Source organism: Lampris incognitus, chromosome 11 (genome assembly GCF_029633865.1).
Source record: "Lampris incognitus isolate fLamInc1 chromosome 11, fLamInc1.hap2, whole genome shotgun sequence".
Classification (NCBI taxonomy): Eukaryota; Metazoa; Chordata; class Actinopteri; order Lampriformes; family Lampridae; genus Lampris; species Lampris incognitus.
The window spans coordinates 43782809-43806673 of NC_079221.1; the positions used below are offsets into that span (position 1 = coordinate 43782809).

At 45.0% G+C, this 23865-nt stretch overlaps 1 protein-coding gene across 1 annotated transcript in view; it reads left to right on the forward strand.

Annotated features, from left to right (window-relative positions):
• The window catches only part of abca12 (ATP-binding cassette, sub-family A (ABC1), member 12), a 112336-nt gene that overhangs the window by 3996 nt on the left and 84475 nt on the right, over positions 1 to 23865 (forward strand). Inside the window, 13 exon segments of the mRNA XM_056288934.1 lie at positions 5088 to 5247; positions 6601 to 6716; positions 6989 to 7062; positions 10303 to 10473; positions 10626 to 10819; positions 11462 to 11580; positions 11947 to 12047; positions 12248 to 12394; positions 14317 to 14483; positions 18100 to 18233; positions 18499 to 18629; positions 21597 to 21764; positions 22249 to 22457. Coding sequence (XP_056144909.1) covers positions 5088 to 5247; positions 6601 to 6716; positions 6989 to 7062; positions 10303 to 10473; positions 10626 to 10819; positions 11462 to 11580; positions 11947 to 12047; positions 12248 to 12394; positions 14317 to 14483; positions 18100 to 18233; positions 18499 to 18629; positions 21597 to 21764; positions 22249 to 22457 — 1891 coding nt within the window.

Below are 23865 nucleotides of genomic sequence, written 5' to 3' on the forward strand. Positions count from 1 at the left end.
TATAAGAAAAAAAAATGAACGTCAAGAATTAAAATGTAATGACATTAAAAACCTATAAACTCACTTTAACAGCAAGGTATTGCACAATGATGGACGTCAGCGTTGTCTAAGCTAATGACACTAAGTCACGCTGGATAGTTTCATATCGTAATGACTGGTAGATATGTGGCAGGCGAGACAAATTAAACCAATGATTTATGGCAGAATTTGTGATGCAAAAAAAATATCAGAAATTTTACCCATTTCAAAGATATTGATCTGTTTCGGATTTTGACAGTAAACAATTTCATAAGAATATCAAGTTTTGGTTTTGAATCACATTAATACATCGTAATTGGTTTGCATATTAATGGCTGGAGCAGGGTTTTTCGCTGGAACTGGCCTTCACACCTCGATGACTTTGTTTTACATGGCGAGTGCTCTGCTGCATTTGCTTTTTCTTTTTTTTTTTCTTACTTGCAGCCATTGGCAATCAATCAAAACCCGCTGTACTGTGCCGCTGTGCAGTTCTATGGGCATGCTGAAATTTTGACACTCGTGCCTACTGCTTAAGAAGATGTACGAGTCAGTAGTGAGAACTTTGTACGACTGATTGACAGGGATAAGGGTTTGAGCGCAAGTGCAAAATGTATAGCCTGCTGGCTTTGGGTGCTGTGTATGTGAGTACAAAGCCATTTTTGGAATGCCCTGTGCTGACTGTGACCTTAGGTAACCTGGTACTTATGAAAGCTGTACCTTTATTCTGATGGGTGATTCATTCATGAGGAATGATTATGCACATACTCCATGGCATAAGTGAAACGACAGGGATCAAGGACGTTGTGGCATTTGCATTGTCTGAAGTATTGTGACGTTATCTCAAGATGCCCACACATGATCAGTGGTAAAACCGCTCTGTGCTGGCTGTGGCATTGTTTTCCTATGGGGAGAATTGTTGCGCCCAACTAGACGAAAGAGCTACCTGCATCACAGGCTGCAGGTCCCAGTCCTTTCTCTGCTCTGTGGACCAGTCCATAATAACCACCACCTGAAGCTCTCTACTCGCCAGCATGGCCGCCCACAAGACAGAGAAGTGTATGCTGTTCGTCCTCCATGTGCTGCCAAAAACGCACTGAGCTGCCGAGGCGTTGACTCAGGAGCGGGTCTGTTATTCCTTCAGCCCTATGTTCCCTAAACCCTATCTCATTAAACTTACCTAAACTTAACCTAACCTACCTTAACCTGACATAACCTCAACCTTTCCCTACCCATAACCCAAAGCTTACCTTAACCTAAGCTTAACTGATAGTTAACCTATTTGATAGCCAACCCTCAGGGCTGAGGGAACATAGGGTTGACCCCATGGACCCTACAAGACCCCTGAAGGTGACCTGTGGAATCTGGCACCAAAACATTAGCAACAGATCCTTCAAGTCCCGTAAGTTATGAGGTGGCGCCACCGTGGATCGGACTTGTCAGTCCAGCACATCCCACAGATGCTCAATCGGGTTGAGATGTGGAGATTTTTTAGGCCAGGGCAACAGCACGAACACTTCATCATGTTCCTCAAACCATTCCCGAACAATGTGTGCAGTGCAGCAGGGCATGCTATCCTGCTGAAAGAGACCACTGTGCCATCAGGGAATACAACTGCCATGAAGGGGTGTACCTGGTCTGCAACGATGCTTAGGTAGGTGGCACTTGTCAAATTGATGTCCACATGAATGGTCGGATCAAGGGTTTCCCAGTGGAACAATGGCCAGAGCATCAAACTGCCTCCACCAGCTTGTTGTCTTCCCACACTGCATCCTGGTGCTACCACTTCCCCAGGTAAACGCCGCACATGTACATGGCCATCCATGTGATCTAAAAGAAAACAGGACTCATTGACCAGGCGACATTCTTCCACTGCTCCAAGGTCCAGTTCAGTTCAGACCCATGTCCACTAGTGGACATGGGTCATCATGGGCACTCTGACTGGTTTGCAGCTATGCAGTCCCATACGCAGCAAGGTCTGATGCACTGTGTGTTGTGACACATTCCTCCCGTAACCATCATTAAAATTTCCTGTGACTTCTGACAGTAATGCTGGTTTTAAGCGCAAGTCCAAAATGTATAGCCTGCCGGCTTTGGGTGCTGTGTATGTGAGTACAAAGCCATTTTGGGAATGCCCTGTGCTGACTGTGACCCGAGGTAACCTGGTAACTGGAAAGCTGGTAACTGGAAGGCTGTACTTCTATTCTGATGGGTGATTCGTTCATGATGAAGGATTACGCACATACTCCATGGCATAAGTACAATGACAGGGATCAAGGACGTTGTGGCATTTGCATTGTCTGAAGTATTGTGATGTTATCTCAAGATGCCCACACATGATCAGAGGTAAAACTGCTCTGTGCTGGCTGTGGCATTGTTTTCCTATGGGGAGAATTGTTGCGCCCAACTAGACGAAAGAGCTACCTTTGGTGTGGCTCACTGCTTGAAACTGTCACCGAGCGCTGTACTCAAAGTTGAAAATATTTCAACTTTGACCTCGGCTGACTCCTGACCTTTCAAAGTGCAATCAATGAGATAACAGCTGTGTGTGATGTAGCAGAAGCGACACACGCAGGCAGCGGAGGTAGAAAGTGATGGAGGAAAAAGTTATGCCCTGAGTTTCCCAAACTCTATAACTCTCGGCTTCCTGGTCCGGCAGGTCATAGGTCTCTGGTCATTTAGTGAAGTCGTCCACAGCAGTGAGTCTGAAGCGCTTCCCCCGTGCTGTGTGTGGGAATGGCCTCACAATGTCAACACCCACTCGCTGCATGGGCTCCCTCACTAGAAACTGCTGTTGCTCAGCCCTCAGCTGGCCCTTTGACCCTTTGCGAGCTGTGCAGAGTTCGGAGTACCTGCAAAAGTCCTCAACGTCCCTCGTCAGACGTCACCAGTAGAAGGCTTGACGCAACCGGCAGAGCGTGTTCATCACCCCAAAGTGCCATGAGCCTGCAGAGCCATGCATGGCTTTGAGCACCACCTCCTGCATCCCTCTGGGCACCACCACTTGCCATCTCTTCTCCCTGGTTAGTGCTCCACCCAGGTTTGTTAGAGGACCCCATGCCGCGGAGTCTTAAACTTGGCCCACAGTCCTTTTGTCTATGGGGAGAGAGCTGCCACCATCTCCCATGGCGATCGCTGCTGTGCACCCGCCCACAGCATCACAGGGTGCAGGTCCCAGTCCTTTCTATGCTCTGTGGACCAGTCCATAATAACCACCACCTGAAGCTCTCTACTCGCCAACATGGCTGCCCACGAGACAGAGAAGTAAGTGTTAAATCTGCTGTTAAATTAAATACGAATTACTTTAGTAGATGACATGATGTCGTAAAAACAAGAAAACCAGGGGAGTACAAGCTCCGGGAAGCTAATCAGGTAATGGAAAACAGGTGTGGTATAGACGGGGTAGACTGATGGCATAATCAAGGGCAGGAACTGAAACGAAACTACAGTTGAGGACTTCAAGTTAAAGCAGAGTATTCGGGGGTCAGCCGCGGGATTCGCCACAGCCGGGACGCGAACCTGGGGCTCCCGCACCGCGGGCGACAACGTTAACCAGTCGACTAAAGGTTCCGACTCGTTAGCCAAGGGCTACCGAGGCTATTCATCCGTGATCGTTACAACAGGAAAAACAACAGGCAGTGATTGAGGTTATGATGAGTTGACCGAACTGGGAGAATGAGCGAGGCTATGGGAGAAAATGACTGAAGTTATGAGCTGACAGACTGAAACTAATTTAGCAGACATTAAAATGGCCGCCTTGGACTGAACAGGGAAACATCATACCAAGAAAAATGACTGACTGAACTAAACTGAGTCACGTGTCAAGGTTTTGTTCTGTAATAATATTTTTGCACTCTGCCCATGAAAAGTGCTCTCTTCCTTCCTATTGGGGTCATTATTGTAACCAGTTATTTTTTGCCCGGTGCGGGATTCGATACGAGGTGTACTGCACCACAAGGCGACATCACTAACCGCTCGGCTAAAGGGTCAGACTCGTTAGGTAGGGGCTAACGTGTCTTATTAGTGGTTTACATTATGTTTACTTTGTTATATAATTGTGTACTGATCACTTCTGACTGCACAGATTAAACCTGGAGGTGTAACTGATATCATGAGAGACAGGGCTAGCGTACGTACCCCTTGCCTCCTCGATCCCGTCCCAATGAATGAAAGGGGAATGATGCACCATGTGATAAGCCATTATTCTGCTGGCAGGGACTGTGTTGTCTAGATGAGTCATATAGCTTTCTGGAAGTCAGAACCAGTTTACAACTTTAGCCATGCCAGTTATGGTAGTATTCAAATACTGAAATCCAGAAAGATACCGTGCTCAGAAGACCATTTACCATAGCTTTGACTTAAATCCAGCCTGGCTTCATTGCTCTCACACACTCTTGCTCTTTGATATTAATTCATAAATACATTTTTATAATTGCGAATGGAATGATCTCTTTACTTGTCTTTTTATAATATTGCATTTAAATCACTCTCAATCTACTACTATGACTACTACTATTACTACTTGTACCACTACTACTACTACCACTACTACCACTACTACTACTACTACCACCACTCCTACTTCTACTACTACTACTGCCAATACTACTACCAGTACTACTACTACTACTACTGCTGCTACTACTACTACTACTACTACTACTACCACCACTTCTACCACCACTACTACCACTACTTCTACTACTACTACTACTACTGCCAATACTACTACCAGTACTACTACTACTGCTGCTGCTACTACTACTACCACCACTTCTACCACTACTACTACTACTACTACTACTACTGCCACTACTACTACTAACAGTGGATCATCCATTTCCATCTCTTCCTGTCCTCTTCATCTTCCTCTGTCACACCAGCCACCTGCATGTCCTCCCTCACCACATCCGTAAACCTCCCCATTGCATTTCCTCTTCCACACTCAGTGCTTCTCGAATTTCAAACATATTTACTGTATAGATATATTTATAGTAATATTACTGGAAGAAAGAAAAAATCAGTATCGCTGCAAGCATCTACCCTGTACAATGACTTCTTGACTGTTCTAGGCTATGCTGGCCCCCGGAACCTGCCCAGCGCGGGGTTCTTCCCATTCTTGCAGACCTTTCTGTGCAACACCGACAGCACCTGTCACAACAAATCACGTCTGCTGACCCCGCACGCCTCCACATCCACGCATGGCAGATGGGCAGCCGACCATGTTAAAAGGTGATCCCTCTCATCCCTTGTGATTTATACTGTAGAAAATGATGCTGCACTAGCATCCACTGGATTACTGTAATTGCTTTTTGTAGTTTTTTTGTTTTGTGGAAACCTTGAGCCATAGCTTTTGTTTTTTGGCTATTTTTCTCATTCATTTTGTTGGACATTTTCATGAATTTGAATGTTGTGCCAAATAAGTCAATATTTAGGGAATATGTAAAAAAAACCTGTTGGGCTGTTAATTAGATTTCATTTTTTCAGTTGGCTTCTGTTGACTCGGCATCTGTTAGTAAAATGTATAATACAGTTCCCAAATGTTGTTTGTACTACATAGCAAGGTTTATTCGGGTAGCAATTCCACTTTACTACCTTACCACTACAAAAATTATCTCAATGGTTATCTACCTGTGCTGGAAACCACCTTTTATTGTGTTTTATTGTCTATTATTTATAGACAATAATTTTTTTTTGTTTGCTGAAACTAGGTAACCGGTTTACCGGGTGAATTTATATTTTATTGTAATTCCAATGTATCACCATGGGACTACTTTGGCAGGGAGCACGTTTTCTGACCAATTCAGCTGCAACAGAAACTGAAATCAAAATCCAATCGGTACACGACAGCCCACTGATTAGATGAGGTATTCATGCAGCTTTGCTGAGGCAAACTTGTTTGTCAGTAATAGTCTGGCATGGCACCGTGTGACTGAAAAGAACAAGGTGTGCGGGAGGCCTTGAGGTCACAAAGGCATGACATGCCTTGCCGCTGTGGCATCATGGGACGTGTTCAGTCACCGCCTTGGTGGAAAATCACAAGCAAGCACAATAGATTTAGTCCGTTGAAGGACTTCTACTTGATCTTCTTTGTCTTGCGCTTGAATGCGAAGTTCCCTCGGCAGTAAACTGGGTTGAGGGACGTAAGGCGGCGGTGAGCAGAAAAGATGATTGCGTAACCCCGAGCCTAATGTGTAACGACTGGTTCCGCCGCACGCCGTGGAAGTGACAATGCATACCTTCCATATGTTTGACCTTTCCTTGTCACGGTTATCCACAAAACCGACGCCGCACGTGTCGGTTTTGTTTACTCTGCAGGTTATTATAGCCATACCGTGTGGGGTGGTGTTGGCAAACAGTGGCGTGAGCAAAGGAAGCGGCTATATTTCCCCCTCTCTGACAATGACACCGGTGCTATAAGCCGCCTTCTCCGTCTTTCGTGCACCCACCCGGCAGGTGGAGGGGAGGGGATAGAGTACCCTTTTAACCCCAGGACTGGAAAAGCTTACCCGACTCACAACACTATAACAAGTCGTATAAAAGCCCCACTGACAAAATGTACACATGTTTGGCTCTCTGCGACAGCGTGCACCCGCCGGTCATGGGTTTACTTCACGAGGGTGGCGCCATCCGGTCAGCACTGGCCCAGGAGTCCAGCGGGGAGCGTGCAGGGCTGTTCGAGATCTGGGACCAGATTCTGGGTATGTTGCCGTCTTCACTTTCTATGCTCCAGGCCTCTTTTAGCGCTACCCGTCCTGTTTTTCACTTGAAATGTGTTTAAGAGAAGTCATTACGCAGAAAGAGCCATTCTTCGGTGTCGGCCAGTCTCCTGCTTTTTCTATTTTTCAGGAGTTACGTGACTAGAGATACATAATGCAAACAAAGCTGCGGCGAATCAGATTCCCGTCTAGCTGCAGCTCACCCGGTCGCAGTCTCTCCATCAACAAAGTGTGTTTGTTATGTTTTGTCGAAGGTTCAGTTCACCAGGGGAAGTTTAACAACATCTCCTTGATGGAGGGTATAGATGGCGCTGCTCTGGAAGATCAGGTGGGTATTATTAAGAACAGATACAACATGCTCCGTAATGATAAATGCCTACTCCCAAATGAAGTATATCTTGTGTAACCTGTTACACATCCTCCCATGTACGCACAATGGACAGGTTTCTTCCCACCGTGAAGAAAAGAGGGAAGTCTAGCTAATGAAATTTAATACTTCCCAAGTAACCCACAATGTACTGTATTATATTGTGGTTATGTGCTGTTAAATCTGCTGTTAAATCTACTACGTCTTACTTTGGCAGATGACATGTTGTCGTAAACACATAAGCTCTTAGGGAAGTGACACAATTCACACTCAATTTTAGAATAAATGTTACAGGAGGGGCGGCACGGGGGCACAGTGGTTAGCGGTTTCCTCCCACAGTCCAAAGACATGGAGGTCAGGTGAATCAGCCGTACTAACTTGTCCCAAGGTGTGAATGTGTGTGTGTGTGTGTGTGTGTGTCGGACCTGTGGTGGACTGGCGGCCTGTCCAGGGTGTCTCCCCGCCTGCCGCCCAATGACTGCTGCGACAGGCTCCAGCATCCCGCGACCCTAATTAGGATAAGCGGCTTGGATGATGGATGGATGGATGTTACCGGAGGACAGATTTTACAGTAGACAAATAAAAATCTCTAATAATGGAAGAAATCATTTCCTCTAGGATATATCAAAAATGTATTTGTCCATGAAACCCTTTTGGAATCTGATTCTCAAATTGGTATTAGGAAACAAGTAAATAAATAATCAGTATCAGGTAAGGTAAAATCATTACCATTCCAAGTTAGCATCAATAATAATAAATATAGAAGCAAGGAAATAATCCACCCATCCATCCATCCATCCATTATCCCAACCGCGTATCCTGCTCTCAGGGTTGTGGCGATGCTGGAGCCTATCCCAGCAGTCATTGGGCAACAGGCAGGGAGACACCCTGGACAGGCCACCAGTCCATCACAGCCCCCCCCCCCCCCACACACACACACACACACACTCAGACACACACACATTCACACCTAGAGACAATTTAGTACGGCTGAATCACCTGACCTACATGTCTTTGGACTATGGGAGGAAACCGGAGCACCTGGAGGAAACCCACGCAAACTCCACACAGAGGATGACCTGGGATGACACCCAAGGGTTAGACTACCCCGGGGCTCGAACCCAGGACCTTCTTGCTGTGAGGCGACCACAAGCAAAGAAAATACAAAGTATATATGTGTGTGTGTGTGTGTGTGTGTGTGTGTGTGTGTATATACACTACCGTTCAAAAGTTTGGGATCACCCAAACAATTTCGTGTTTTCCATGAAAAGTCACACTTATTCACCACCATATGTTGTGAAATGAATAGAAAATAGAGTCAAGACATTGACAAGGTTAGAAATAATGATTTGTATTTGAAATAAGATTTTTTTACATCAAACTTTGCTTTCGTCAAAGAATCCTCCATTTGCAGCAATTACAGCATTGCAGACCTTTGGCATTCTAGCTGTTAATTTGTTGAGGTAATCTGGAGAAATTGCACCCCACGCTTCCAGAAGCAGCTCCCACAAGTTGGATTGGTTGGATGGGCACTTCTTTGAGCAGATTGAGTTTCTGGAGCATCACATTTGTGGGGTCAATTAAACGCTCAAAATGGCCAGAAAAAGAGAACTTTCATCTGAAACTCGACAGTCTATTCTTGTTCTTAGAAATGAAGGCTATTCCATGCGAGAAATTGCTAAGAAATTGAAGATTTCCTACACCGGTGTGTACTACTCCCTTCAGAGGACAGCACAAACAGGCTCTAACAGGTACTATTTAATGAAGATGCCAGTTGGGGACCTGTGAGGCATCTGTTTCTCAAACTAGAGACTCTAATGTACTTATCTTCTTGCTCAGTTGTGCAACGCGGCCTCCCACTTCTTTTTCTACTCTGGTTAGAGCCTGTTTGTGCTGTCCTCTGAAGGGAGTAGTACACACCGGTGTAGGAAATCTTCAATTTCTTAGCAATTTCTCGCATGGAATAGCCTTCATTTCTAAGAACAAGAATAGACTGTCGAGTTTCAGATGAAAGTTCTCTTTTTCTGGCCATTTTGGGCGTTTAATTGACCCCACAAATGTGATGCTCCAGAAACTCAATCTGCTCAAAGAAGTGCCCATCCAACCAATCCAACTTGTGGGAGCTGCTTCTGGAAGCGTGGGGTGCAATTTCTCCAGATTACCTCAACAAATTAACAGCTAGAATGCCAAAGGTCTACAATGCTGTAATTGCTGCAAATGGAGGATTCTTTGACGAAAGCAAAGTTTGATGTAAAAAAAATCTTATTTCAAATACAAATCATTATTTCTAACCTTGTCAATGTCTTGACTCTATTTTCTATTCATTTCACAACATATGGTGGTGAATAAGTGTGACTTTTCATGGAAAACACAAAATTGTTTGGGTGATCCCAAACTTTTGAACGGTAGTGTAGATATATAGATAGATGGATAGATATGGGTGGCACGGTGGCGCAGTGGTTAGTGCAGTCGCCTCACAGCAAGAAGGCAAGAAATAATCAATTAAAGCAAAATTCATATAAAGAGCCAATATAGAATTATCCAAATTAATGCTGCACGGATTTAATATTCCCCAGAATGATCCTTCAAGTTGATCAAAGTTAATTTGAGATTTATCTATTCATTCTAACCTTGAGATCCATTCGACCTTCATAGTTTGTGTAATGTGTATTTTGTCATTTCTTTTTGTTAGGGTTTGGATAAACTGCACAGTTGCTGTATGAGATGGAACAGATAGAACTGTAAAGACATGATGTAACTAAGAGTAGTCATATATATATATATATATATATATATATATATATATATATATATATATATATATATATATGCACACTCTTTGTATGGGCAAAAGGGTAGTCACACCTCTATGAAGATAAACCTTGGCAACTGCATTTTTTCCAATAGTGAACAAGTCACATTCCCATTTGAAAAACATGACAAACCATGGCTAGCATCGAACTGAAGCTCCCTGAATATTCCTGAAGCCGGTAGCAATTTTACACATGTGGCTTTTAAAATAGCGATATTTTTGACGCGGTATTCATCTATCTTTATCAATACTCAACAGGCAAAAAGGGACTTTGTCTCCATAGTAGGTGTGGACCAAATACCACTTCATAGCATCTTGTGAAACTATCTACCGTGTTTTCTCTGAATCGTGGCAGTACCTAAATCCATGCAATACTGCTCAAAACTCAGGCGGCCTTGAACGCCATGTTGGAGTCAATGAACCTGCTGAAGAGGTCAGTGTGCTCCTTGGCTCTCCCCATGGTTGACCCATCCTCCATCAACCCCTTCACCTATGCTGTAGTCACCTTCTGCAAGTCCAACAACACTTTTCTGGAAGTCTCCTTGCTCACACTCAATCAGGTATGTGTGTGTGTGTGTGTGTGGGGGGGGGGTCCCAGATAATACAATGACTACAGTTTCAGATGTACTCGGCACACTTAGCAACATGGGTTAGCAGCACTACAGTAAGAAATGTTGTGGAAATGTGCTTTTTTTTGCCCCCTGATTGTTAGATGCTGACAGAGTTGATGCTGAACAACCCCAGCCAGGCGGTGGCGTTGGCCGGGGAGGTGGTGCTGGTGTATGGCCAGCTGCAAAACGAGAGCGGGCTTTGGGAGAGCTTTGTCGCCATTCCCCGGCTCCTCTCCCCCACCTCTCTGGACCAAGCTCTGAGAGACACAGAGGTGCTGCTCACCAACATCCAGGGGTAACGTGTCTTCTAATAATCCCAAGTACCCCCCCTTTTCTTCCCAATTGTATCCGCCCAATTACCCCACCCTTCCAAGCTGTCCCAGTCACTGCTCCACCCCACCCCCTCTGCCGATCCGGGGAGGGCTGCAGGCTACCGCATGCCTCCTCCGATACATGTGGAGTCACCAGCCGCTTCTTTTCACCTGACAGTGAGGAGTTTCACCAGGGGGACGTAGCACACGGGGGAATCACGCTATTTTCCCCTCCCCCTGAACAGGCGCCCCACCTGACCAGAGGGGGCGCGAGCGCAGCGACCAGGACACATACCCACGTCCAGCTTCCCACCCACAGACACGGCCAATTGTGTCTGTAGTGATGCCCACCTAAGCCGGAGATAACACGGGGATTTCAACCACTGATCCCCGTGTTGGTAGGCAACGGAATAGACCGCTACGCTACCCGGACAAGCCGGAAAACTGTTTTTTGAAAGATATTTGCAAGCAAAAGTGATTGGTGGAGATTCAGCGTTGAATGAGAACAAAGTGCATGTGTGTACATTATTGTCAGACGTTATCAGATGGCTTCCTCTATCTTATTCTAATAAATGAATACTATTATTCTCATGCATAAATACCTTTTCCCCCTTCGGTCCCTCTAGTGCTATGAACATCATGCATGAGGCCTTTCCTGGAGCAGGTATATCCGTCTCCATGGTGCACCCACTCCTGGCTGGAGGCATCAATCTGATCCACTATATTCAGAAGTGGCCTGGCAGAGGTAGCTATGCAGCATTACCTATAGAATCCATATTGAACCATGTTTTCGCCAAAAATGCTCAGTTCACCTGAAGATGAACTCTTACGGAGATGTTGTCAAAGTTTGTCCAGTTCACAGGATAAATGTTTCTCACTGGGTACAACTGTTCTGAAAAGGTGGTTTTAAGATGTAGGGACGGCGCACCAGGTCATTGAAAGCAGTGACATACATGTCTTGTGTTTGCTTTTTTTTTTGGACAACAAGCAGTCACATTACCGCCGTTTATCTCCCAAACCAGTCCTGGTAAACAAAATAAGACAGATAAATCAGTAGAAATACTGTACCGGTAACTGTGAAATGTGAGATCTTCGGTTTGATTGTGCGCAGATGTCTACATCACCCTTGGAGATGTTGTCACATTGCAGAATGACACCATAAGCGAAGCTATCAGGCATGTTCTGCAGGGGGTCAGGATACCGCTGGACAAGGTATGTGATATTCACTAAGTCTTCTGTAACCACACATACCAAAATATTAAGTTTGCCGTACTCTGTGTTATATTACACAAGTATGAGGAAAACATTTATCACCGAGTAACATCTCTGGGCGTTCCAGAAACACGTGTTGTTTCAGCTGTTAAGCGTATGACTGGAATTTTATATCGAGCTTTCCACCTTTCCATTTCTAGGCTATCGGTCTCACGCTCGACCAAGACACGTTACACTCCCACCTGTGCAACAACAGCAGTAACCCGATGTGGCTGAACGCGGCATGCGCTACGGGAACCGTAAACACGCTGCTGGGTTGGATCAGCCCGGAGAAGGTGGCCAAGCAGGTATTTCCGAAATGTCAAGTCATCAGCGACGAGAATAACACACACCAGAAAGCAGAGCTGTTTGTTGACGTGGCCAGGAAGCACCGTTCCTGTCGTCGGTTAAATCATAAACATTCCCGCTTACACGTCTTTAAGATTCCCAGTGTCTGTATTCAGGGATCCCATGTGTACTGGAAAACCTGGAAATCTGTTGATACGTTTTCCAGATCAGCACCTGAAACTGAAGGAAATTACCAATTTTAAATGATAAAATATTATAATATAATTATAATTATAAAAAATAGTCCTGGAAATGTAATTGAGGTCATGGTATAACGTTAGATTATAAAAACACAGTTTTCCCTACTGAGATGGCATACTTTTAATTTGGTTTTGCGTATTTTTAGCCTCTACGATTACAAAGCAGTGTTTGAAGTTTTGGCGGTGTGTTCGGTGACCAGTTAAAAGTTACACAACCCATTTAGAGACCATTTAGAGACGGTTTAGGCTTCCACTGTTAGCTAACACTGAATAATGTGACCTTCCATGAGCAATGGCTGTTATGTATGTTATCCAAGAAAAAGTCCTTGAAAAGTTCTTGAAAAGGATTTCCTGAAGAGTGGGAACCCCGGTATTTCTGTCAACTCTCCCTGCCTCTATCTCCATCTCTCTAGCTCTACCAGTCTATGTCACTCGGTTCCCCACCACCGCAATTCTCGTGTCACCTCTACAAGTAACGAGTCTCAGGAGCACCAGATAATGACTCCGCTACCTGGGAAACACGTTAGTGATAGCAACAAACACTACAGACAATGACTGGGCCACAACTCCCAGGTCAGACCTGGACTGGGAACCCCAGAGGTAGCCAATTATTCTTGCCACTTAGCCAGAGTAGGGAAGGAAAGATAATTGCCAAGCAGAGGCTGTTAGCTAACCTTGTCATCTCCTCTCTGTGTACTCACGTGTAATGTCACATAATAACATAGCGGATGATCGCTTGTATGGCTCTCATACTTGCTGGGATATGGATGATACACTACATTTAGCCTGTAAAAATGAGAGGTGACACAATTCTACCTTGTCGGACATGATTAACAAAAATGGACGGGTCCAAAATGGAACAGTGGCCACGCAGACTTGCTGAAAGGAAAGGAAAGGAAAATGACACAAAAACAAAACATGGCATACAGAATGTATTTTAAATTACTCAACCGATTCTCTCTCTCTCTCTCTCTCTCTCTCTCTCTCTCTCTCTCTCTCTCTCTCTCTCTCTCTCTCTCTCTCTCTCTCTCTCTCTCTCTCTCTCTCTCTCTCTCTCTCTCTCTCTCTCTCTCTCTCTCTCTCTCTCTCTCTCTCTCTCTCTCTCTCCTTTCCTCCCCTTCTCTTCCATTTCCTCGCATGTTGTTGCAGCAGCAACTGATTTGCATAGGCTACTCCCGATTGGTCAAAATCTCATGCTACTAAAGGACACATGTAATGTGTAGAAGTAGCTGCACTGCTTAAAAAAACAAAAATAAAGTTTTTAAAAGAAAATATATGGAAAGTCACCCTTATGACGCTTGTTTTTTTTTTTAAATGAAATGTGCGCATTTTACCCCCAATTGTCATGGTAAGGAGAAAACTATTGGGAATTTTTTTTAGCCTTGAAACCTATTTAATTGGATTCCTTGACTCCAAAAATGTACATTTTGACACCTATTTTGTCATTATAGCTATAACAGAAGCAAAGATATCAGGTCTGGTGTATTGTCGGCGCATTCGGCGGCCATTAAAAAAAAAGTGTGTATTTCAGATACAAAGTGTGATCTCACTTGTGTCTTTGGATAAATTTATTTCTATGGCCCTACGGTACTTCCATACCAAAGTGGACCTTTGCACCATGACTTGAAGTCAACACCCTATTTTTTGCCCTACTAACATATTCAAATTATGTGTGTTCACAGGTTTTCCTGCTGTGGAGTAAGGATGTGGCAGCAGGTGATGTGGCTTTTGCTAAGGGTATGCTGCACAGCCTTATGGGAGGCTCGGGCTCAGGAGGCCAAGGGGGCCAAAACAACACAAGATCCCGGCGCAGTGTGGACCCACAGCCACAGAATATCGAGGAAGAGCTGTGAGGAGAACAAGTTTATTTTTTTCCCTCTGGTCCTCTCTATTTCTGTTTGGTCTGTCTGTCACTTCCTGTTCTGTCTTTTTCTTGCTCTCTATACTTCTGTCCTAATAATGCTCACACTGCATTATTATCTACGTCAGGCGGTAGCCTGGAGGGGTCGTGTGTGTGTGTGTGTGTGTGTGTCTGTCCATGGCTAATCTCGCAAGCTACTGGAACTATCAGCCTATGTAGCAAATTCGGGGGGCAGCCGGAAACCGCCGCAGACGGGACCCGAACCCGGGTCTCCCGCACCACGGGCGACTATGCTAACCAGTCAAATAAAGGGTCCGACCCATTAGCCAAGGGCTAGCGAGTCTATTTATCCGTGCACGTTACACTACCCCCCTCCTTCGGGAAGCACGGGGGGGGGGGTGTAACGTGCAATTACGCAATTCATCTCCAAATATAAGGAGGTTGTTATTTAACGAAGGGAGACATTCAAACAGGTTATTCATAAAGTATGGCTCATCAAAATTGGGGGCATGAATATTAATTGATTAAATGGGAACACGAGACAGTTTACCTGAGACAAATGTGTATCTGCCGTTTTTATCAGATATAACTTTGGAGGCTGAAAACTGCATTGACTTGCTAATTAAAATAACAACCCCTCTGGCTTTAGAGTTGAAGTTTGAGTGAAACACCTCAGATACCCATGGGCATTTTAGTCCGACCTGGTCCTTGGTACGCATGTATGGGTCTCCTGCAGAAACACCAGGTCAGCTTTATGTCGTTTCAAATGAGCAAATACCCTCAATCTCTTAATATTGTTCCCCATACCTTCAATATTCCAGCTGACAAACCTCACAGGAGAGCCAATATGTGGGATTCCTGAATTTCTAGTATTACTGGCCATTTATTAAGTACTAAGAAAGGAAGTGAGCATGAAGCCCACCCCATCCCTTGTTAAAGGAAAAAATAAAAAAAAATAAAAGATGAACAAATAAAAAGCAACACAAACGGCTATTGGACAGAACAGTTCAAATACCAAAAAGCCCCTCTCAACTCCCCCCATAGCACTTGCATCAACCCCATCCCCAATCCATGGAGAACCCACTGCTATCTCCACAAGGAGTCAAATACCTAACGGACATGCTTACAGCTTTTGACCTAATAGTCGCAGTTAGACTTTGGTTTTGGCTCCTGCAAACTTAATGATAAACAAATAAACAAATCCACCTCAACACAATATGACTTGGTGTGTGGAGTAAGAGTTAGTGATTGTCCATGCTAATTGAGAGGTACATCATGAACATTATATGACGTTTCTCAGTTCTCTTACTTGCCCAGTGTTTTAATGAATGCCCTGGTGGAATGCCATTGAAGGCGGCTCAGGCGTGGGCTTTCTTCGAGGTGTAGTCGCAAGAGACAGAGATGACCACGTCTCGAATCTTGATCCGTTGTTGGACTCTGGCTCGCCACAGAATATCAACACAGTCCATGTGATAATGTAGTCGAGCGATTATTGGGGGAGGGCGCCCACCGGCTTTAAGCGATGAACGCGGTCCGAGAGGGGCTCTTGCTCAAGCTTAAAAGCCTCCTTTTTAGCAGAGTGGAGATAGCCGCTGCAGTGGAGGAGTTTGTTGCGTCCTCAGGAATACCCACTATTCTTATATTGTTGCACTGTGACCTCGCCTCAAGAGCCTCGCATTCATTTTCCACTCTTACCAGTTTGACTGACAGCTGTTCCACTTTAACCTGGAGTTTGGCGATGTGGTTGGTGCAGGTGGAAAGTGAGGTTTCCATTTCAGCCACGGTATCCTTCAGAGCACTGATATCGGACTGGATGTTAATAATGCTGGCAAACAATTCTGATTTTACTGCTTTGTAGCTCCGTCTTGATGGATGATAAGGTTCTCGTTCAAGGCCATCTGGAGCTCGGTCTTGAAAGTAACCGCCATCTCATTGCGAAGGGGAGAGAGCAGCTCAGCCTTAAAATCAGAGGGGGCAGTGACCTCTGTTGATGTGGCAGCTCCCCCCCCCCCCCGGGCAAAAGAGGAGTCACTACAAGGCGGGAATGGGCATGCGGAGCTGGCCGCAGTGATTGTGCAGTCGATGTGCCCCCAGTTTTGACTTTTGAGACATTTTGGTCAGTAACAGGTCTAAGTTTAGGTATTGGATAAAACTTACACCAAAAATGTGCAATACTTGTGCCTTGCGTAGGATTTTTTCAGAGATTATTGCAGGAGCCCCGAAAGTTGCATTCTACTCCATTGATTGCTACGCCGGAAGTCCGGCGGTGTTCTTTTTATCTTGCTGGGTAGTTTCCATTGTCACTTAGGTTGTTCCACCGTCCACCATTTCTGCTACTGGGGGTAGCTACCAATAGCTACGGGGGAACTCAAAAGTGCTTATCCTCTTCCTATTTCAGTTGCGCAATGGTTGACGCACTTCCTTTGTGCTGTAAATCAAGCCTTAATTTTCCCGTGAAATCTTACCTGTGACACGTTTTCGGTGGGTGTCAGACTCCACCGAGGTTGTCCCTTGTCTCCGATTCTGTTTGTGATATTCATGGACAGGATCTGAAGGCGCAGCCAGGGTGAGGAATGTGTTCATATTGGGAACCTCAGAATTGCATCTCTGCTCTTTGCAGATGATGTGGTTTTGTTTGGCTTCATCAGAACGCGACCTCCAGCATGCACTGGGGCGGTTTGCAGCTGAGTGTGAAATGGAAGGCATGAGAGTCAGCACCTCCAAGTCAGAGGCCATGATTGTCTACCGGAAAATGGTGGATTGCTACCTCCGGGATGGAGATGAGTTGTTGCCTCAAGTGAAGGAGTTCAAGTATCTCCGGGTCTTGTTCATGAGTGAGGGGAGGATGGAGCGGGAGATTGACAGGCGGATTGGTGCAGCATCAGCAGTAATGTGGACGTTGTACTGGACCGTTGTGGTGAAGAGGGAGCTGAGCCGGAAGGCAAAGCTCTCAATTTACCAGTCAATCTTCGTTCCACCCCTCACCTATGGTCATGAGCTTTGGGTAGTGATCGAAAGGGTGAGATTGCGGTACTGGGCACGGCCAACTGGGAGGAGACCCCGGGGTAGACGCAGAACTCACTGGAGGGACTACATGTCCAATCTGGCCTGGGAACACCTGGCATCCCCCAGGAGGAGCTGGCGGGCGTTGCTGGAGAGAGGGATGTCTGGAGTGCCCTACTTAGCTTGCTGCCACCGCGACCCGACCCCGGAGGAGTGGCTGATGATGAATGGATGAATGAATGAATCTCACCTGTGAAAGAGAGAGTTACAGAGTGAAAGTGAGGCTTATAGGGAACCAATCTAACTGATAAATAAAATAGCTTTTGGAAGTAGTTTAGTGTGCAGACCTTACTCCTTCATTCTAGTTTTTCTATTTTTGTCTTGCACCTTAATATTTTCTGGATGTGCTCATATATGGTCCTTCTTCTGAAGTCATTGTTCTATAGCCATTACACTGTGCAATCAACATTTACTTCATAATAAGTTAAAGCAAAAAAGTTGTCTACTGCTGCTTTAAGAATGTCAATAGAGCCAATAATGTAGAAGTTAGACTTATAATATGAATATTCTTCTTCCTTTCTTCCCTCTCATACATTGATAGGTTTCTTGAAGTGGGCAAAGTGCTGTTGGACATTATCAAAAGTGTCCCTACGGTGGACATGGTCGTCCAAGGAATCCTCAGGAGTGGTTTTACCTCTATGCAGACAGCCAATCTGGCCATTGATACCATGGAGGGTAAGATTGTAGTAAACAGTTTGCTGCACACAGCAAAGCTTCCCCCATGTGGGAATACCACAGAGAAAGAGCCACAGTTAGTTATTCATTATATTGTAATTTTTGAATATATTACCCCAGTGACATCTATAAATTGTTTTGAAATGTTATGTTTTATAAGTTCAAGATAGAATCCAGTTCAAGCTTTGGATATGACTTTGCTCTATCTATATGGCTCTGTCTCAGAGGCGTGTTTTTGTCTTACATGCTCTTCTTTATTTCACAGCAAAGATAGACGATGTTTTGCAAGATGCCGAGCAGCTCCAACAAACCTTCTTGACACTTATGACTAACCAATCTGAGGCAAGTGCTTGGCTTGGTCTTGTCCTGGACAGCATAGAGAAGATGGTTATGGAGGTGAGTCTGGCAAGTATTCTTATTCTGAGCTCATACTGCCTCTCGTGTCAGTGTCCAACAATGGTCGGCCAGCATTGATGGATTCCAGTTGTCCTGACACCTCTTTTCCACGGTCGCAATGTCCTGGTGAAACCTTTCACCACGTTCCTCACTGACTGCACCAAGAACAGCAGGGAAGAAGTCCAAGTGTGAATGCAGAAAATGAGTTTTCAATGACATGTTGCACTTCATGGTTTTGTATGCTTTAAGCATGTTGTCAAGCAGCTCAGTGTAGTTTGGTGCTCTGTGGTTTCCAAGAAAATTCTCAACAACATCCTTAAATAGCCTTCCATGCTATTTTCTCCGGCTCCACTAGCAGATCTTCTAACTCCCTGTCATTGATGACCTGTCTGAATTGTGGACCAACAGAAAGGCCTTCCTCAGTCTTGGCATCAGTTACTCTTGGAAACGTCTGTGTCACGTAGCAAAATCCATCACCTTCTTTGTTCATTGCTTTCACAACATTTTTCATCAATCCGAGTTTTATATGAAGAGGAGGCAGAAATATCTTTGTTGGGTCGACAAGTGGTTTATGCGCCACACTTTTCTGCTCTGGAACGAAATGCTTATGGAGCGGCCAGTTCTTCAGGTAATGTAATGTGATTCTTTAGCACGGCTATCCCATTCACAAAGAAACAACAGTACTTTGTGTACCCGAGCTGCATTCCTAGCATTGCCTAGCATTGCCAAGTCCTAGCATTGCCAATACTTGTAGATCGCCATGTATGTTCCAGTCGTAATTGTTGTACTGTATGTGTTTCAACAACAGTTCCATGTTATTGTAGGTTTCTTTCATTTGTACTGCATAGCTGATGGGTACTGAAGGGTGGTCTTTGCCATTGTGCAACACGACAGCTTTCAGGCTTAACTTTGACAAATCTCTAAAAAGATGCCATTGTTGTGGGTCATGCACACAACCCAAAGCCATGAACAATCCATCAATGTCAGTGCAGAATAAGAGGTTGTCAACCTGCGTGAGGAAGTTTGTCAAATGCTCTTGATGGTTCCGAAAGAGAAGAATTTTTGTACCTGGTGACAGCAAACCCTATCCTTGCAATCTTTTTTTTTTTACATTTTTGGATTTTCGCCCTTTTTCTCCCCAATTGTACTTGGCCAATTACCCCACTCTTCCGAGCCATCCCGATCGCTGCTCCGGGGAGGGCTGCAGACTACCACATGCCTCCTCCGATACATGTGGAGTCACCAGCCGCTTCTTTTCACCTGACAGTGAGGAGTTTCACTCGGGGGGGGGGGGGCATAGCACGGGGGAGGATCACACTATTCCCCCCAGTTCCCCCTCTCCCCGAACAGCTGCCCCAACTGACCAGAGGAGGTGCTAGTGCAGCAACCAGGACACATAACCACATCTGGCCTCCCACAACCAATTGTGTCTGTGGGGATGTCAAGCTGGAGGTAACTGGTGATCCCCGTGTTGATCGACAACGGAATAGACCACTATGCTACCTGGATTCCCCTTCATCTTTGCAATCTTGAACCAATTAGTTCTGCTTTAGCTTTTGACGAATCTAAGTCCTTGACCAGGTCATTTCATTCTGGCTGTGTTATCAGATGAGGATAACCAGCATAAAGGGTTCAACATCTGGATCAATGTCGTTTTCCACATCTGGTTCATGTGTTGTGGCATCTTCATCTGCCTCGTCTAGGCTCCATGTCTCTGGTGGCTTCGGTACTGGCGAACTGTCATCATGTGGCGCTGGTCTCATGGCTGAAGGCAGATTGAGGCATGCTTGGGCTGACCAAAACAGCTTGCTCTGGGGGCAATATACTGGCAGACTTAAAATATGACGGGAAACCACGAAAATAGGTTATATCTACCAAACGGTTTGCGATAGGAAAATGTTAAGGTGATTTTCGTGATCAGCAGCCCCAAATCCATAAAATACACCCAAAAGTGTTCAGGAAGCAAAGTCTTCGTTGTGCAGTGTTACATAATCATGAGGCCGAGTGCTAAGAAAAGAAAACAAAATGAAAAAGAAGGAAGCAGTTCATAAGTCACTGCCAGGATCGCTGGATAAATTTGTCAACACTTCAAGAGATGTGCTGAATAGCTATATGAATGTGACTGTAACCGTAGGCTACGTGTAATGTCCGGTCTGAAAAATGATCTAAATCTGAATGAAATGTAGGCTATAGACCTGAAATATTGAATTGTAATACTGACATACTTCAACATGCCAAAATAAAGTGACAGCTGAGCTGACTTGATGATGTAAAGCCAGTATTTACAGTGCATGATGACGCTGTATTATTAAGGCTCGGCGTTTTTATTTGTCAAAGTCATCCAGCATGCCGAATTTTGCCACAAGGGGACACTGTTGCTTAACCACACACGAACAGGAACAACTTTTGGATCCGTGGAAACATAAAATCCGGGTGAAAATCAGTTTAAACCGATCTGCTCCTTTAACAAATCTGAGTATTGTTCGGTGAAAATCAGTAAAAAGCGAAAACGCTGAGCCTTGTGTATTATTCTACTTGTTAAACATGTATTGGACCGAGATTACGCGTGCAGTAGAACTAGAATAGCTGCATGCAGTATAGAACTAAAATAGCTGTCAGTGAGCAGGGCCTTGTACCCCCCCCCCCCCGTGACGGGCCTGGTCATACCAAACTAAGACGGATTAATTATTGTAAATCAAGCAGTTAGTCAGTGATGAGCTGAGACAGTAAGTGCAATCCTGTATTCTCCTCGTAGGCTGACGCATTGCACTATTAGAGTAGGCAAGCATGCAGGGGTTGATTAGGAATTGGAGAAAAGGCATGTGTGTGCATGCAGTTGATAAGAGCCATGCACATCCCTTACAGCGGGGTTTAAACGTGTGTTCATATGTGACAGCTTGTAGCGGCGTGAGAAAAATACAGAATACAGCACTTCAAGTGATACTCCTCGTCCCCTCTTTTAACCAGGTCCTGACATCTACGGATCCTTTAACATGTGAGGACCTCCTGATTCCCTTTGAGTGGCTCTTATCCTCTAACAGCGTGGAGACGGCAGTGTGGAGGGCCATGATCTGCCAGAACAGCTCTGCCCTGCAGCATAATTTACTGTTGGACTGGTTGCCTTTGGTTCAGAAGGTAAAATGCTGGGGGTTATTAACAAACTTCCTCCTTGGCTTGAATTGCTCTATACATCTCTATAAAGGTTTATATGGAGTCTACTTAAAGTTCAGCTTACTGGTCAACCATCTCGTTCATGGGAACATAATCGCAAAACTGATCATAAATAAGCACTTTTACATGCTAAGTGAATGAATAAAGTCAAGATCAACCAAACATATAGAAACATTTGTTAAGTAATGAGCAGTCCTGACAACTGTTTTGGAAATTTTTCTCAAGGAAATTCTGTTTATGGTAAATAAATGACGCGTAGAATCATGATTTAACACCTTAAATCACACACTAGGGATTTCTAAAACAATGCATACATTTCAACATCAAGTAGATTCTCCGACGCCGGCTGGATTTATGGCCTTCAGATACCAAAAACATCGTAGATGTTTGAAGGATGCACATTTAAACCTGGTCGTGTTTACTCCTGGGCCATGTTGTGTTCCCTCAGGTTCAAGAAATATACAGCACTGTCCTTGGCCAAGCAGGTGATAATGTTACCCTCCCGATGATCCTGTCTGAGTGGCACACCTTGATGAATAACACGTTGAACATCGAAGGGATCCTGAACAGAATCTCCAAGGAGGTGGGGGTAGACTACTGGATGAACTGGATGCCAGAGAACAACACTTACGATATGACTGGAATTCTTCAACAAAGGTCTAGTTGAACACTTACTGATACCATACTTGCAGGGTGTCCCTTTCAAGAAGCTGTTTGTTCAGTTTGGATGAAAATTGCCACTGGAGGTTATTGCCTCAATTTTCGACAATAACAGCGGCTATGTGTGTATTCAAAAGAGGTTAAACGCTAAGAAAGGAGAAGAGGCCTTGTACCGATTGGCTAGACAGAGGGACAGAGCTGGGAAGGATGTGCGGCAGGTTAGAATGATGAAGGATAGAAGTGGAATGTGCTGACAAGTGAGGCGAGTGTGTTGAGAAGGTGGAAGGAGTACTTCAAGGGGCTGATGAATGAAGAAAATGAGAGTGTGAGAAGGTTGGATGATGTGGGGGTGGTGAATCTGGAAGTGTGGCAGATTAGCAAGGAGGAAGCGAGGGCAGCTATGAAGAGGATGAAGAGGAGGTATGGAGGAGGCATGGAGATGTTTAGGAGAGATGGCAGTGGATAGATTGCTTAACATAATCTTGGAAAGTGAGAGGATGCCTGAGGAGTGGAGAAGAATAAGGCTGATATGCAGAACTGTAGCAACTACAGAAGTATAAAGTTGGTCAGCCACAGCATGAAGATATGGGAAAGAGTAGTGGAAGCTAGGTTAAGAGGAGAGGTGATGATCAGTAAGCAGCAGTATGGTTTCATGCCAGGAAAGCGCACTACAGATGTGATGTTTTCTTTGAGAATGTCGATGGAGAAATATAGAGAAGACCAGAGGGAGTTACATTGTGCCTTTGTGGATTTAGAGAAAGTGTATGACAGAGTGCCGAGAGAGGAGGTGTGGTATTGTATGAGGAAGTCAGGAGTGGCAGAGAAGTATGTGGGTGTGATGCAGGATCTGTATGAGGGAAGTGTCACAGTGGTGAGGTGTGTGACAGGAATGATGGATGGGTTCAAGGTGGAGGTGGGATGACCTCAAGGATCAGTTCTGAGCCCTTCCTTGTTTGCAATGGTGATGGACATGTTGACGGACGAGATCAGGCAGGAGTCTCCGTGGACTATGATGTTTGCGGATGACATTGTGATCTGTAGCGAGAGTAGGGTGCAGGCTGAGGAGAGCCTGGAGAGGTGGAGGTATGCACTGGAGAGAAGAGGAATGAAAGTCAGCAGGAGCAAGACAGAATATACGTATATGTGTGAACGAGAGGGAGGACAGCGGAATGGTGAGGATGCAAGGAGTAGAAGTGACGAAGGTGGACGAGTTTAAATACTTGGGGTCAACTGTTCAAAGCAATGGGGAGTGCAGAAGAGAGGTGAAGAAGAGAGTGCAGGCAGGGTGGAGTGGGTGGAGAAGAGTGTCAGGAGTTCAACAGAAGGGTACCAGCAAGAGTTAAAGGGAAGGTTTACAAGATTGTTGTGAGACCAGCCATGTTGTATGGTTTGGAGATGGTGGCAC